We start from the raw sequence: 15810 nt of genomic DNA on the forward strand, positions 1-15810 counted from the left end.
AGTGTGTGCATCAGATATTTCTAAGCTAAATCATATTTTGATTGCACCACTGTTCAGGGAAAAGGCCCTTTTCCCTTGATTGTGATGTTTTCTTGGTTATACACTTATCTCCAAACTCATCAAGTTGTATACAATAAATATGTATAGCTTTTTATGTGTCAATCATATCTTAATAAAATGTTTGGGAAAAGGAAAGAAATGGGAAGGCTGCCAAAATAAAATTATATAAGCAGAGGAAGTAAAGACCTCAGACGGCCCCAAGCGAGATCTGTGTTATATACAAGGATACGTGTGTTGGAAAGCAAAGCACACATGTGTGGCTGCTTGGCCTTTAAGACTCATACAGGAACATCTAACACTTCCCTTGGAGGGGTTGGCAGGGAGAGCACTTTTCAAAAGATTATCCCTCATATAAAGAAATAATTATCCCTTTGCTCTTTGATACAGGGTTATCTGAGATCCAAAGATCACTGTGGTTCACTTAGGAATGTATTATTCAATTTCTTGACATGCCTTCCTATGTTTTGCTTATGTCAACATTGAAGGTCAGCCTCATCCCACAGCTGAGAAAGGCAGACTTGGGAGTCCATGGAATTCACAATTGACTTTAGCTAAACTCAAAAGAGGTTTTATTTATACACACACAGAAAAGCATACCTGGAAGATTAGAGAGATAATTAATTTAACAAAAAGTTGCTGAGCACCTATTATAAATTGCTGTGAATATGTGGGTGATGGTGAGGTGGTTCAGAATATTAATAAAGCATGACTTCTGCTCCTCCCAGTGGTGGAACCAGATCAGTTCCCAGGGCCCTGTATGTTTTCTCTAAGTATTAATTCCTTGACAGGAAGGAATGATGTCATAGCCATCTTTATACACTGAACTCCCCCATGTATAATACAGTGTGGAGAAGTGCCCGTGCTGGGCTGCACCCAAGAAAGAAAGAGCCCAGAGTCAGTGACAGAGACATCAGTGGCTTAAAGGCTGGGGGAAGCTTACTGTCTGAAGCAAGGTCCTGGAGCGGCTCCTGATGGTGAGCAGTGGGCATGACCTGGTGGCCGTCTTTGCTCCCGTGGGTGGGGGTTGGGGTGGAGACTGCTACTTATAGGGAGAATTGACGTGAGGTTGGCTCATTTGTTACCAAGGAAACCAGCAGAGGGGCACACTCCTCACCCCTTTGATAAGAATGATCACCAGCTGGGGCCTGGGGCAAGCACGTAGGAAGGTCAGTCATGTGAGTAGGTTTAGGTGAAGCAGGCACTGGTGGGGAAAGGATGTACAGAGTACAAGAGAACGGACATCTTGAGTGGCCTGACCATACAGCCTGGTACCTGAGTACTGACTGAAAGAATCTAACAGTTAAGAAAAAGTCTTCACATTGGACACCTGAGTCCCAGAGGCAGAATTTACATTTACAGCATTGGCTAACTGCACACTGTTTGTAGAAAGAATAGCTATTTTATTTGGTACAGGACTAACATTGACTGCAAAAATTAAGAGTAAAAAAACCCCAAAGAAGCTAGATCAAGGTCCTGAATGGGTTTGCCCACTTGGCCAAATTCTATCTGAAATCCAGAATCTCAGATTTCTCCTAAAGTCTGTGGTTGACCATTAAAACAGTAAACACACTTTTTGGACTTCGGAAATCCAGATTAGCAATATAAAGCCGGATGGACTGGATTTTGTTGGGGAGTTCACTGTCAGATGCCTGTGTGTAATACTGAGCTCCCCTAAATTGCAATGTGAGTCCCACGGTTTAGAAACCATCAACCCTTCAAGTGGCTCCGCTGCTTGAGAAGCAGGAATGTTCATCCAGGCCTCTGGGGTGGGGTTGGGTGGGGACCCTTTGATGAGCATTAAATCTGATCAGCACATGTCTAAACCCGGCCTACAGAAACCAACTAATGGTAAATGAGCAATGAGACATCATTTCAGTGGCTAGAAAGAAGGAATGTTTAAGTCAAATGAAACTTACAAAGATAACATTTTATTTTCAGAGCAGCTGATGCAATACTGAGTCAGGTTTTCACAAATAAATATGACAGTGTCTATTTGGTTACATCTCTGATGAATGTCTATCTATAAGAAGTGTAATAACTTTCTGAGAAGGCTAATGACTGGAACCTTTTTAAGTAAAATTCTTTCTTTCTTGAAAAAAAAAGTACTGTCATTAAAATAAAAAAGCTTATCACTCAGGGGGAAAACCAACCTAGAATGCCCCAGTTGTTTTTGTTTTTAAGGAATGCACCTTTTTAGGACAAGTCTATAAAACATCTTTATTTATTTGTTACATATGATGTTTAAATATAACTTTGCTTTCAAGCTTCAAACTTTTTTTAAACCCCTGGTAAAATAAGACTTTTGGTTTACCTTAACAAAAACTGACCTAGGAAGAAACATTTTTAGCAAAATGTGTTATAAAATTCACTAGAAAATACTGTCCTCTTTTTGCCAAAATGTTACATAAAATCCTTATTAAAAATACACACGTTACAAAATAAAAAATTATGAATATGCTATACATAGTGCTTTTGATATGGACCAATGGACCTGCATTCCGGGGAAAACACAGTGAAACACAGTAGATATTATGACGTCAACTTAAAATAGTGCAAACTGGAATAAATTACATCCTAAAATGGGAAGGCATGCAAGTTATTTCCTGTGAATAGAACACAACGAAGCCAGGACAGGAAGCAATCACAACCACTATTTAAAAATGTTTTCGTTTTTATTACATTAATTTTTTTCAAAAATACTTTTCTTTACAATAGAACTCCTAGAAAATATTTACAACCTTCCTCTAATAAAATAGAACAGCAGTTAAATATATTTGAAAATAAGATGGGTTTTTCCATAAAATATATGTTAACTTTTTATATACAACTTTCTCAAAGAGGTCTAAACTCACTAATGAAAAACTATCTCATAGTAAACAATAACCGTGTTGAAGACAGAAACCATTGGGCAGGAAAGTTCTTCGGGGTGGGAGGAACGGAGGGGGGTTACAACACAACACATACATGCAGGCAGAATCATTTCAGAAAAAAAACAAGTGCAATATTTTACTATGAAGTCAATTCTTTAAGTTGTTATTGTGAAGAAATACTAATTCAGAAAAGTGAACTGTCTCGTCGAGGAGGAGTTCTTTGGTTATTTCAAGTCAAAAATGCTTACGCGATACTGCATGGAGAATCAAAATTAAATTGTGCATTTATATTTTTGCCTTGGCAACTCAGTTTATTTTTAATGTTTTAAACTGGAATGGCTGGACAAGTCTTCAGATGGAACGAATACGTTTGCTTTATAAACATTTTTCTGGGTGTTTGCTCCTTTGATGGATAAGCTTTCATAGACCCTATAGCAGAACCATTCCAGAATCACTCAGACACCCACCAGCGGAGGGAAATAGTCACTGGGACAGATGGGATCAGCCGATATTACAGTTGGAATGGTTCTGGAATAGTTCTGCCATAAAGCAGATGCCCTGCCAAGGCAGTTCAGAACTCAAAACACAGGCTAGAATAACTTGTCTGAAACGGCAGCAAATGAAAAACTCTTTTTTTTTTTCCTTAAAAAAAAAACCAAGATAAAGGAAATCTTCAAGACTTCTTTTCTGAAAACAGAATGATGGAAATGAAAACAACCTTTGTATTTATCTTCTTGTCCATGGCTTTCCTGAGATTCAGAGGACGCTGCCTGTGTAGGGCCACCGTGGGGCGTGAGTGTGCACTAAACGCTTTTGCAGAGACACCTGAAAGGATGCTTGGGTCCTATCCTCTTGCTTCTGCTAACATCCTCTCTAACATCAAGCTATTCATGTGCCAGCAAAGTGCAGGCAGGATTGCCATGCCTACACGAGCTGGGGCATCAGCCTCCCTGGGGTGGGGGAAAGCCCGAAAGCCCCCTGCTCTGGAAGTCATCAGCCAGAAGCGTCAGCTCTGTGTTGGGGCTGCATCCCGGCCTGAAGGTGCGCACCCATTGCCCTAACAGTGGCTATGGAGCAGTCTGATTCAGCTCAAAAGCCTGAGCTAAATGCCATTTTGGAAGGATTATAGATTTATTACCTTCAAGTACAAACAGCAACCCTGCTGGCAGGGACAGGAGGAGGCAGAGTTCTACAGCTTGGAGAATTCTAAAAGTGCTTTGGTAAATGACTGTAATGAATACATTCATTGTTGAATGCAAACATGGTAGCTACAGTGGTATCTGAAACCATTTCTGTTGGCCTTTAATGCTGATTTCCCTTGTACTTGCCATCAGATTTGTTAGAAAACCCTTTTCCTCAAGAGTTAGTATCAAGGTAAACTTCGGTCTGGCTTAAGTGAATGATGGCAAAATCCCAGCGAATGAGGTTTCACAGTACGTCCAAGTGGCACAAAGTAATTTCGGAACTCCACTGACTATTAACAGTGTGGCAAAAAAGAATCGGAACTTCTGATCTAGTTTTTGGGCTAAAGGGGACATCCTGGCGTTCCAGGTACTTCCAATTGGTGCCCCTCGACCATCCTCCCTGAAAAGAGCCCTGGCAACTTAATAGTTGGGGTTATTTTCCTCCAGATGGATTTCCAGCTAGCTCAGGTTGAAACACGCCTCTGTCAACCCACGAATTAAGAGTCAACCAGTCCCCAGGGCAGGTGGAGGAGGACGAATCTGGTCTATGAACCAGTTTCTTAGTAAATCACTGCCAGGGAGTCAAAGCATGAAATGCTACAGTACTCAGTTTTTAGAAACAGGCCAAGTGACAGGCAATGCAGGAAGGAAAATTATTTTCACATTGGGTCAACTCTTCAAATGACATGTGTGCTAGAAGAAAGCCATGGAATATGAGGGCTGGCTTTGCTCACTGGGAAGCTGCTTCCTAGCGTGGTCTCCTGGCAAAGACGCCAAGTTCACTGCAAACTGCGGAATGAGGTCAGAACAAAAATGACTCTTGTTGGGGAAGGATGGCTCAAGACACCAGCACGAAGAAGGTAGCCTGCTTTTTACACACACACGCACACACATACACACACATACACTCTCTCTCTCACTGCAAGCTTTGGGATAAAAGGCAACCAGGATGGTTCACATGTGAAAGCAAAAGAACATGAATGTCAGGTTCCTTCCTGGACAGGAATGAGTTCATGGGAATGTAGCCCGGATGAAACACCTCTTAAAATAGAATTGTGTCAATTATTTATTCCCCCCAACCACCCACAGAAACAATTTTTTTTAAATAAAAGGAAAAGAATTTTTTTTCTAAACCTGAAAAAAATGACTGTTTAAAACAGGTAGTTTAAAATGGTTACAAAACGAGCAGGCAGTCCAGGTTTCCTGATGAATGAAGACGGAGGCGTGGGTTCTCACTGCTTCCCAGCGACACGCAGGGCTTTAGAGTTCCGTGTCACCCTGAAGCAAAACTGAATCTTGATCATCCAAGAGGAGACCGGTGTCCACAACCTCGGCCTCTTCCATGACGCCTCCTAGCTGCTGCACGACCTCATCATCGAGGATGTCCACGTCCTTGATGGGTTTGATCAGACTCAGCTGGTCCAGGGGCAGCAGCCCCGGCGGCCCCACTGGCCCCGTAGTTCTCTCGATCGTGGCTGCCATTTCAGCCGCAAAAGCCGCCTTCTGAGCCTTCTGTCTCTGCTGTTCCTCCTGCTGCCTGTGTGTTTTCATGTGCGCATTTCGGCTTTTGATCTTGAAGAAGACTCTAAAAATGAAGAAAAAGAAGCATGTATACTTAGAAGATGTGAGTTCTTGGAGATGCGGGCGTCCTATTGGGAATAGCGGGTGTGTAGTCTGTTGTCCAGTTTTGGGTAGCTCTGCCCCCAGCTCCTTAGCCCCTAGGACCACCTCCCCACTGACCTGCGCCCCTCTTCTCTCCTTTCTCCAAGCATTACAAGGAAAGGAGGTGGCGACAGGGACACATGATGTATTGGGCTTTTCTCAAAGCACTCCTGTCCATCTGTGGTCCGGGCACATGCCTTTTCTCCTCCGTATCTTCCCCCTTTCTCTCTCCATCACTAACCAAGCTCTCTCGACCAAACTGAGAATCCCTGAAATGTGCTACCAAGCTCTGTTGGTTCCTATCATAAAACAACCCATCATCTGCTTCTGGCCGCCTGTCCCTGTTCTTTCAGTCCAAATTCTAGATCTGCCTGTACACACTCAGTAAAGCTCCTCTTTCCTCCACCCTCTCCGATTGGACTGTCAATCCCTCCACTTCAGCACAAGTGCTCAAGATCACTAGTAATGGTTTGGTCAAATCCACCCTCCTGTTTTGTCTTCATGTACCTGACTTCTGAGCTGCACTCTTCACTCTTCACCCCAGATCCCTTCCTGTTGGCCATGATACATAATTTCCTACTGTTTGCTTTTGAATGAAATAGTGGTTCTCAGCCGGGGTGATCCTGCCTCCCAGGGAATATCTGGCAACGACGGGAGACATTTTTGACGGCCACACCAGGGTGGTGGTGGTGGCACTTCTGGCATCAGGTGGGTAGATGCCAGGCACGTTGCTAAGCCTCCTGCAGTACAGAGGGCAGGCCCTCTTCCCCAGACAAGGAATCATCAGACCTAGAATGTAAGTGCCGAGGATGAGAAGCCCTGGGACAAGGGGTCTGCCAACGACAGTCAGTGGGCCAAATCCAGCCTGTTGTTGTAAATAAAATGTTCCTGGAACAGAGTCATGTCTGTGTGTTCCCGTATCGTCTATGGCTGCTACAGAGCTGAGTAGTTGTGACAGAGACAGAATGACCTGCAAAGCCTAAAATATTTCAATCTGGACCTTCTTCAGAGAAACTCTGTCCAGATGTGAGACTGCCTGATTTTGGAGAGGGAGGGTGGCATAAATATTCATTCTTGAGCTCATAAAGGGAAAAAAAACCTGATTTCTAAGACCCACGTCTTAGAACAGAGTTGATGAGTTGCCATTGGACATATTTAAAACTGTTTATTGTAATGAATATAATTCCAGCAGCTAAAAGAAGCATTCTGTAAACACTTGCCTAATGTTATTCCTAATCAGGAATACCATAGAAAATACTTCCATTTTCCATAAAATCTTAACTGGTGTTATGGTAGAAAAAGGTCCCAGACAACATAAAAATAAGACAAGAAAAACATTTAATGGATGTCACTGAAAGACAACCAGAGAGCTTGAAATACTTATTTTTGGTTGTTAAAATGTCCTTTGTCTCCACCTGATGGAATAAGCAGTTGTAGCCTATGTGAGGGGACTGAGTGGAAGGTGCCAGTTCCTCTCAGAAGGAGCTGGTGAGACCCTGTGCCCTCAATCGTCCCTCCTAGGGCAAGTAGGTGGGAGTCAGCCTGAGGAGGTTTCATTATTTCAAGTAAATAAGCCTGATGATCAGTCTGGGGACTCGCTTATTCCTTGGTGACATGAAGATGGTATCAAGTCCTGGCAATTGATTAGCGATGTCTGCCCTCAGTGTAGGAATGAGCAGTACTGGTACAAAAGCCATCTCTGCTCCAGAAATTCCTGATTAAGTGTTTTAGAGTCATTCTCAAGTCACTCAGCAGGGATGCACAGAGAGCAACATGAATGCAGGTTTGGGTGTGAAGGGAAGAAGTGGGAATCAGAGTCCCATCCACCATTTCTAGAAAAGAGTAAAGTTTTGTTACTAGAGATTTGCTCTCTGATGATGTTCATCCTTATTAAACTTTAAGACATCAGAATGACCACATTCTTAGTCAGAGACAAGGTCTACCCACCATGAGGCACCACGTAGACCCAAGAATGGTATGAGGAAAAATCTGGAGAGTCTAGGTTCTTTTTCTATCTGGAGAACCTTAGACCTTCTTGGCTCAGCCCCTACAGAGCCATCATTCATCACACACTTCGATTCAGCCCCTGGTCCATTTCTACCTACTTGCCGCACTCCTTGCAGGGGAAGATGGTGGTGGGGTCTGTCTCGCCACTGGTGGTGCTGTGAGAGGGTGAGCTTTTCACCGAGCAGTACCCGCTCTGGGCACTGCCAGGCTTCTGCTTCCCAGAAGGGACAGCACCTCGAGCTTTGGTCACCTGGTTGGTGCCACCATGGATGCGGGCATGGCCGTTCAGTGCCTGTCGGGAGCTGAACACCTGGGGAAGAAAGGGAGTGACATGACATCTACAGTCCTGAAAAGGAAATTAGGGTTATTAGTTACTCATTGGTAGAACACGTGATACTTCCAACATTGTCTAATGACAAGGTACAGTGGTTTCACATAAGCAAACTCTGGCAAATGGCACAGAAAACAGACACCCGCTACCACAACCATAAATGCTGTGCTAATTAAAAAAGCCCATTGTTTTTATAACCTGAGGCTGGGGGCTCCACCCAGCACCTCCATCTCACCATTGGGCCATTTCCCCTCTGTACACCTGATTTTTTTTCATCTGTAAAATGAGGGGGTTTGGGCTAGCTTTAAAACTCTTTTTCAGCCAGAAACTACCTCCCGCCTCTTTTTTCTTTTCCTTTCCTTTATTTCTTCACTTAAAAAAAAAAAGTATCAAGTCTCGCTCAAAAGCTCCAAGCTAAAAGCAGAGGAGGTCTGGCTGAAAGATCCAGCACCCAGAACTGAACTCAGCTCTTTCTTCCCCACAGGAAGCCCTAGACCCCAAGAGACACAGCTTGAAAGACACTCACTGGCTGCTCTGATACAGTCTATATTTTATGCCTAAGCCCCCGTCAGTACCACAGTGTTGAAGCAACATTCTTACCCCCAAATTTTACTGCAGTTTGATAAAAAGGGGAATGACCCAGTCTTTTGAAGCTTGCCATCAAGCCCGTTTTCCCAGCCTCAGGATTCTGACATTTTGGGATGGATGCCGCTTTGTTGTGGGGCTGTCCTGGGCATCACAGGATGCTTAGTGGCATCTCTGGCCCCTATGCACCAGATGCCAGCAGCACCTCCCAGATGTGACAAACATGTTTCTGGACGTTGCCAACTGTTCGTGGGGAAAAAAATCATTCCCAGTTGAGACCCACTGCTGTAAAGGGATGCAATCCACACCCCTGAATTCCAAGAGCCCTAACTTCCAGATTGTTAAATGCATCAGCTCAGGGCAGTATCCACGGGGCTGTCCAGCCACAGATGGTTGCTCTGTGTTAAGTTCATGAGTTCTGTTTAGAGTTTTGCAGGACAAAAAAAATTTTTTTTCTCTGATTTAGCAGGCAAAACCTCTATGGTTAGGCAAGGAATAAAATCAATATGCTTTTCCCCTTGTTTTTTAAAGTCATGAAAAAATACCCGTCTTGCTGAGTATTTCTGATTGGGTAAAGTAAAAGATGCTTTCCCACTCTGTAAAGAATTTACTAGAACACCCAAACTATGAAATGAAGAAGTATCCAATTTCTAAACAAATTTGCCAAGAATACTGTCATTTAAAGTCACATCTTAATCATCCCTGAACGGAAGTGCTCTATACCATATGGCAATGAGGGAATGAAGCGTCCAGGTCATTAAACATCAAAGACAGAAACAAGCTAGCAATTTCTTATGTTCTCCTCAAAGCTAATGCAAAATGCATGTATCATTTAAAATTTTTTTTTCATTTTTTTCTTAAATGTAAATCAAGTGAATTTCTGCTTTAGGATCTAAATATTTTAAAGACGGTTGCTTTCTTAATCTAAGTGACAAGACACCACAAGCAGCATTCAACACACAGTATTATCCTATATGACATGACATACAAGCAAAGATAAGCACTAACTTCTGGAATACAGGGCTTCTTGTGAAAGGAGTAACATTCTAATTTTTCACGTAACACTTCTAGAACTTGCTTGCACAGGTGTGCCCAGCTTTAAGAAAACTGTTTTGGGAAAAGCCCCACAATTCAGATGAGTGGGGGACCAGTGGCGGACCAAAGCTAACAATTAAAAAATGTATATCCTTTAAAATACACAAGGAGCCCTAGATTAGGCCAATACGTCCTTCGGTGCTAAGAACGATCAAACGGTGACTTGGTTTTATTTTAGCTAAATAATGCTTCTACCGTACTTGAAAATACTACGTTAAGTAATTACAGACACCCTTTTAGCCTGTTTACATGATTAATTTGCTTAGTAAATCTTTTTGTTTCCCCCAAAGAGCACAAAGATAAAACTTTAGCTAAATCTTTGTAATTATGCCATAAAAAGAGATTGTTTCTCAGCGGGCTCTCTCACTGAATTTAATACGTTTCCAGGGCAGGACTGGGATGACACACAGCCCAGAGGAGTGGGGGGCACCAAGAAACATAAAGTTAAGTTCTGGAGGCCGAGGCTCACTGCAGAGCCTCAATCACATGCTTCCTGAGGGCGGGATGGACTTGTGTCCTCAGAGCACATGACACAGATCACACACTCCAGAAATACCTACAGGCCAAATGAATAAGTGAATGGATGGAAGAAAGAAAGCCATGTTAATGTGGACTTCCTCTGCCAAACCTTCACGGCCAGAAGTGCGCCCTTTGTAAATGCATCATCTCTTAAAGCCAGGCACAGCTGGACCTGCGGTTTTCACTAGCCCCAGACCCCTGGAGGATGCAGAGACACTTACAGCCCCGCAGTTAGGCATCTCACAGATGAAGGAGCCTGAGGGCTGGCCCAGGGCCTGCAGAGGTGGCCCCTCTGCAGCAGCCAGGACCGGGCCTGGTGGAGGCTCCGGGGACTTCAGCAATTCAGTCTCCTCTTCTCTTGTGGACTTCCTGTCTTCTTCCGGGTCCTCCTCCTCCTCCTCTACCTCTTCTTCTTCTTCACTCGTCTGGGGTTAAGGCAATAAAAGCAAAAGAGGGAAAGTCCCCAAATGGCATTTGTAGTGATGAACAGAACCCACAAGCCAGGAGAGGAGAGAGGGGCTGGACGCTGGATCAACTTTTCTGCGTCACGCGTGGCTGACTGAGGCCTCTGGGGAGGGATACAGTCTCTACAAGGCTGGTCACCGGACACTTGGAATTCTGAGGTCCAGGGAGTTCCCTCGACCCACCCTGGGTCCTCTCATCACTTACATAAAAATATGCTAAGACAGGGAGGAGAGATTTCTGTCTGGAGAGTTTCTCCCTCTCGTTCGAGACCAGCAGACCTTGACACTGACTCAAACCCAGGCAGGCTGCCCCACCTGTAGTGGCTCTGTCTGCCCAGAGCAGGGAGGAGGCTTCTCAAGCAGTCATGATACTGTGGAACCCCTTCTGGACAGAGAATGAAGATCTGTCGTGGTCTGTTTTTATAGGGCCTTATGACACTTCCACACTAGATGGCCAAGCCATCGATTTGACCTGTGGAAGGCACGTGACACACAGCGTTCTGATGTGCTCCTGGTCTGTTATCGTCAGGAAACAGAATCAAAGAGTGAACCACACTGACTTGGAAAGGGAGAGTAAATGGAAGGAGATATCCTGTTTTATTTTCCACATGCCTTTTTTTTCCCTTTTGGTCTCTGACCATGGGTTGTTGTAGAAATGCCCTCCAGAGGCATTCTATGAAAAAGAACAAGAAAAATATTTTCTGTGAATAATTATCCTCTCTGCTACTGTGTCCCCTCCCTCTATTTCAGAGTAACAACGAGGAAGGCGGAGAATTAAGCAGAAAGTCCTGACCTTCCTCAAGGTTAATAAGACAGTTAATGGAGAAGCCTGGAGGAGGTACCCCAGGCGGGTCTGGATGGAGGGCAGGGACCTAGGAGACCCTTTCATTTTATTTATTTATTTATCGATTTTTGGGGGGGGAGGGAAATTGGTTTATTTATTTATTAATGGAGGCACTGGGGATTCAACCCAGGACCTCGTGCATGATAAGCACACATTCTACCACTGAGCTATACCCTCCCCCTTTTTATTGAACTACCTTACTCTGTAATCTCGCCTCTCCGCAGTGCAGTGAAGGATGCTTGCTCCTCTGGGCCTACAAAGGACTGAGGACCAGGGAAAGGGAATTCTATGTTACATCAATCTCATTTCAGCTTCTGTTTTACAGCCCTTTATGGTGTACAAAGTGCTTTCGCGTTTGCTGTGTCACTGAATAGGCTGTAAACAGCCGTCCTATTCTACAAACTAGGAAATAAAAGGGATTCCGGCTGTCTCCATGCCTGATGGGTCATTTGTCTCTGCCAGACTCTCCACATACCCACTGCTTAAAGCATGTGGGCTCCAGTTTGGTTTACTCCAGACAGTGATATAACTCTAAGTGAGCCTATGATTCTTAGAACCTAGAAGCGAGGATTTCCAAGAACAAAGATTTCTGAGAGCAGCACTATCCTGGAATCCAGAAAGCACAAGTTTTTCCTTTTCAGTTTGGATTTGGAGTGAAAGAGAAAGATAATTCCAGGAAACATGGACATTTAGTGTTGCCCCCACTGTTTGAGTATTCTCCCTATCCAATATGGTATAGATGCATATGTGGAATGATGTATTAATAGGGTCTACTTAAGAAGTAGTCCCAGTTTCTAGTGGGTCAATTAGGATTAATCAGTAATAATTACCATTGCTGAAAAGTGTCAATGACTACAGATCTAGGCTTAATACATTTTACAAAGCGATTTATGGTATAAGCTTATAGGTCTCTTACTAGTATAGAACATACAGGTTGATTTCACTTAACTGGCCTTTTCCCCATATGAATCCATCATCTTCCAGTCTCAAAGAACTTCAGGGAAAACCATGTTACGTCACACTCCAAGGGTTCACTCCATTCCTTTACAGAACTGGAACTTCGTGGTCTCAAGTATCAGGTTATTAAGCAGACCATGGCCTACAGCTTGCCATTTAAAGTAAATTACATGGGAACTTTAAATGACAACCACACTTGTTTCACTGTGGTGGTTATCATTATAATTTTCTCACCATGCCATTATCTGGCTTAAAAGCTCTTAGAAGAAAAGTTCCATATAGCCATTAAATTGCACATTAAATTATACTGTTCTGTGATTATATATGCCTCAGGAATTTAGACAGGTTTTACCGCAAACGGCAATCTCCACATGTTCACCAAATGATTTATCCTCAAGCCAACTGGCTCACCAGTGTGACTAAGAGAGGCAAAGGCAGGAGAACAAAAACCCTAGCGTGTAGGACTCTGTGTCAACAAGCTGGCCATTTTATGACATCCTGGGAAATGAAACATTTGGTAATATTCCAAAATTGGTAGAAGGTGGGCAAATACAGGGCAGGAAGGTGGTTCTTTATCTCACAAGGCGCTCAAAACCTGGAGAGTCCATACAAGAGTTTCTTGAGGAGGAGATGATTTTTATTTCTCAGGCCTGCAAATGGCATTTGTATTATGAGAAGTTTACAAGTTAAAATACAAATGCTCAACACCTCAAATTTATTCAAGGACACAAACGTGAGTGTTACAGTCATGAATGAACGACAATGCAATGATAACATACTGAGGGCCTGCTATGAATCCAGTCCCCTTTTCCAGTTCTCAAAAAGCCCTGTACAAATTCTTATTTTTTAAAACAAATGAGAAATTGGCCAGAGAACTAATTTTTCCCAAGATCACTGAGCTGGTAAAGAAGTTGAACTGAGATTTAAAACCTGTACTGTCTGATTCTAAAACCTCAGCCTTCACTCCCTGGCCACACGTGCACATCTGTCCATCTGGACATGGCTTAGGCTTTCCGCTCAAACAGAGCTCTGAAACCTCTCCAAACCGATGGAACCAGCTGCCGGTACAGATCAAAGGGAAGGAGGATGTTTCCCACGCCTCTCGTCAATGGATCATGCTGTAGGTAACTTAGGTGCTGGGACCACAGGGCAGCTGGTGGTTTGGAGACCTGACTGCTGTCTTCCAAAGTCAGTTAACTGCCTCAGTTGGTTTCTTGAATTGTGCTGAATTTTGGTCACAGCCAGACCCACAGACGCCCTGATTGGGAGCACGAGGCTGGGCAGGGGACAGGAAGGTGTGGTCAGTGCACTTTCCTCCCGCCTCCTTGGCCCCTTCTGCCTGCAGGGGTGGAAGGGCCTGTGATGGTCTCAGACCAGAAGTCAAATCACCCACTGGGTGAGCAACTGTGCTCTGCTGAGCTTCTAGCTCCTAAAGGGCCGTCATTCCTCACCCTCCTTCTTTTCCCCTCTTCCCCGAAAAGTCCCTGAGCTACTTAACCATGTTGGGGGAATACATCACCTGTCCCTTTAATAAAATACTGCGAGAAGTAGAAAACAAGCTTATGGTTACCAAAGAGGGAAGGGGAGGGAGGGATAAATTAGGAGTTTGGTATTAACAGGTATACACTACTATATATGAAACAGATAAACAATAAGGACCTACTGTATAGCACAGGGGACTATATTTAATATCTTGTAATAACCTATAATGAAAAAGAATATGAAAAAGAATCTATCTATCTATCTATCTATTATCTATCTGTATAACTGAATCACTATGCTCTACACCTGAAACTGATAGTGTAAATCAATTATGCTTTGATAAAAAAAAATTAAAATACTGAGCACACATGGTCAGGAGAGCTACCTAGGTGTCCAAAGCAGGCCCGGAGGACAAAGAGCAGGACTCCCTCCTAGGACTGTGCCTTCTGCACCCTCCCCGGTCCTTGCACCGTCCCAGTTTCTCATCTTTCTTGGCAAACTATCACCAGAAGGTTGATCGTGCCTTCACAGTGTCCGAAAGGGAGCTGTGAACTACCACGCTGGCCTTAGATCAAGATTTTCTTGTTTTCCAGGGGGCCTGAGTCATTTCTGTGCATAGTTTTTTGTTCTCCCTAAGTTCATAGGTCACAAGGTGTGGATGCACCTGACCCAGCCTAACACTGGCTCTTGGCAAATAAGCCCAAGAAGGTGTGGTGCCTGGGGCGCCGTCTTAACCTTTCCTCCTCAGTCTGAGGCTACACGCTGGCTTGGGCCTTTCCACCCACTTGCAAAGGACTGCCAGCCCAAGATGGCGCCTCTGCCTCTGAAAGTCCCACCTTCCTTAGCAGCCCTCCTCTGCTCAGAGTGCCCTGCTTCACCCAGTCTCCTCCAGTGAGTTCACAGAGGGACTGATTGGTGCCACGACCCAGGGTGACTCCCACCTGGGAAAAATGTTCACTCATTTATTCAACACACATTTACTGAGTGCTGATATTAGGCCAGGCACTGTCCTGGGCACTTGGTAACACCGAAACTGAAGAGCTGTCAATTTGCCTTAGGACTCCATATCCTCTGATTCTGCTCTCTTCCAAAATGTGCCTCCGACAGAACCCAGAATTGTCAAGAATTGAAAGGGACTTTTCAAATCATCTAAACTATTGGCCCCATTTTATAGGTCAGGAAGCTTAGAGGCCAGGTACTAGGTCTCCCAGGCCAAGATTCTTTCTTTTTTCTTTGGGGTGGGGGAGGGGGGGCACAGCAGGTAACTAGGTTTATCTATTTTTATTTATTTTTTAACACAGGTACTGGGGATTGAACCCAGGACCTCATGCATGCTAAGCATGCACTTGACCACTGAACTACACCACCCCCTTCCCAGGCCAGGATTCTTTGTGCTTCCTTGTTTACTGTCTACCCTACTCACTCAGAAGGCAATGCTCTGAGTGACCCTGGGCAAGCCCCTTCCCCTCTCTGCCTGTGGAATGGTGGAGCTGGATGAGAGACAGTCCCTAAGGCCATATCTAAGACTTTCTGTTCCTCACCTTGTACTGCTTTTAAACACTCCTGTGGGTCGTGGTAAACTTTGTGTATGCCGTATCTTCCCAAGTATAATATATGCTCCTGGGGCAGGGGAAGGTTGGGCAGAGGCCGGTTAGTGTCCCTCATTACCCAGAGCACTACAGACATAGTGGGAACTGAATTGCTTTCAGTTGATTGAACCAGAAGAGGCCACACTGCTTTTTTAAACATT

The 15810-nt window shown here is 44.1% G+C and overlaps 1 protein-coding gene and 1 non-coding gene across 19 annotated transcripts in view; both read right to left on the minus strand.

The window, feature by feature from the left end:
* Positions 1 to 2263: 2263 nt before the first annotated feature.
* TRERF1 (transcriptional regulating factor 1) overlaps positions 2264 to 15810 on the minus strand; it is a 194906-nt gene continuing 181359 nt past the window's right edge. For 15 of the 18 annotated variants that reach the window (XM_074348737.1, XM_074348735.1, XM_074348736.1 and 12 more), the window contains 3 exons: positions 10535 to 10738; positions 7882 to 8129; positions 2264 to 5699 (listed from right to left, as the gene is read on the minus strand). In XM_074348737.1, the coding sequence (XP_074204838.1) occupies positions 5375 to 5699; positions 7882 to 8129; positions 10535 to 10738 (777 nt within the window). In that variant the 3' untranslated portion in view covers positions 2264 to 5374. The remainder of the gene's footprint in view (positions 5700 to 7881; positions 8130 to 10534; positions 10739 to 15810) is intronic. The other 3 variants (XM_010973749.3, XM_045509416.2, XM_010973750.3) reach the window with 1 other exon arrangement.
* On the minus strand, positions 11727 to 11799 carry TRNAD-AUC (transfer RNA aspartic acid (anticodon AUC)). The gene has a single exon. It is a non-coding gene; the product is annotated as a tRNA-Asp (tRNA).

This window comes from Camelus bactrianus, chromosome 20 (genome assembly GCF_048773025.1).
Source record: "Camelus bactrianus isolate YW-2024 breed Bactrian camel chromosome 20, ASM4877302v1, whole genome shotgun sequence".
In the NCBI taxonomy this organism is placed as follows: Eukaryota; Metazoa; Chordata; class Mammalia; order Artiodactyla; family Camelidae; genus Camelus; species Camelus bactrianus.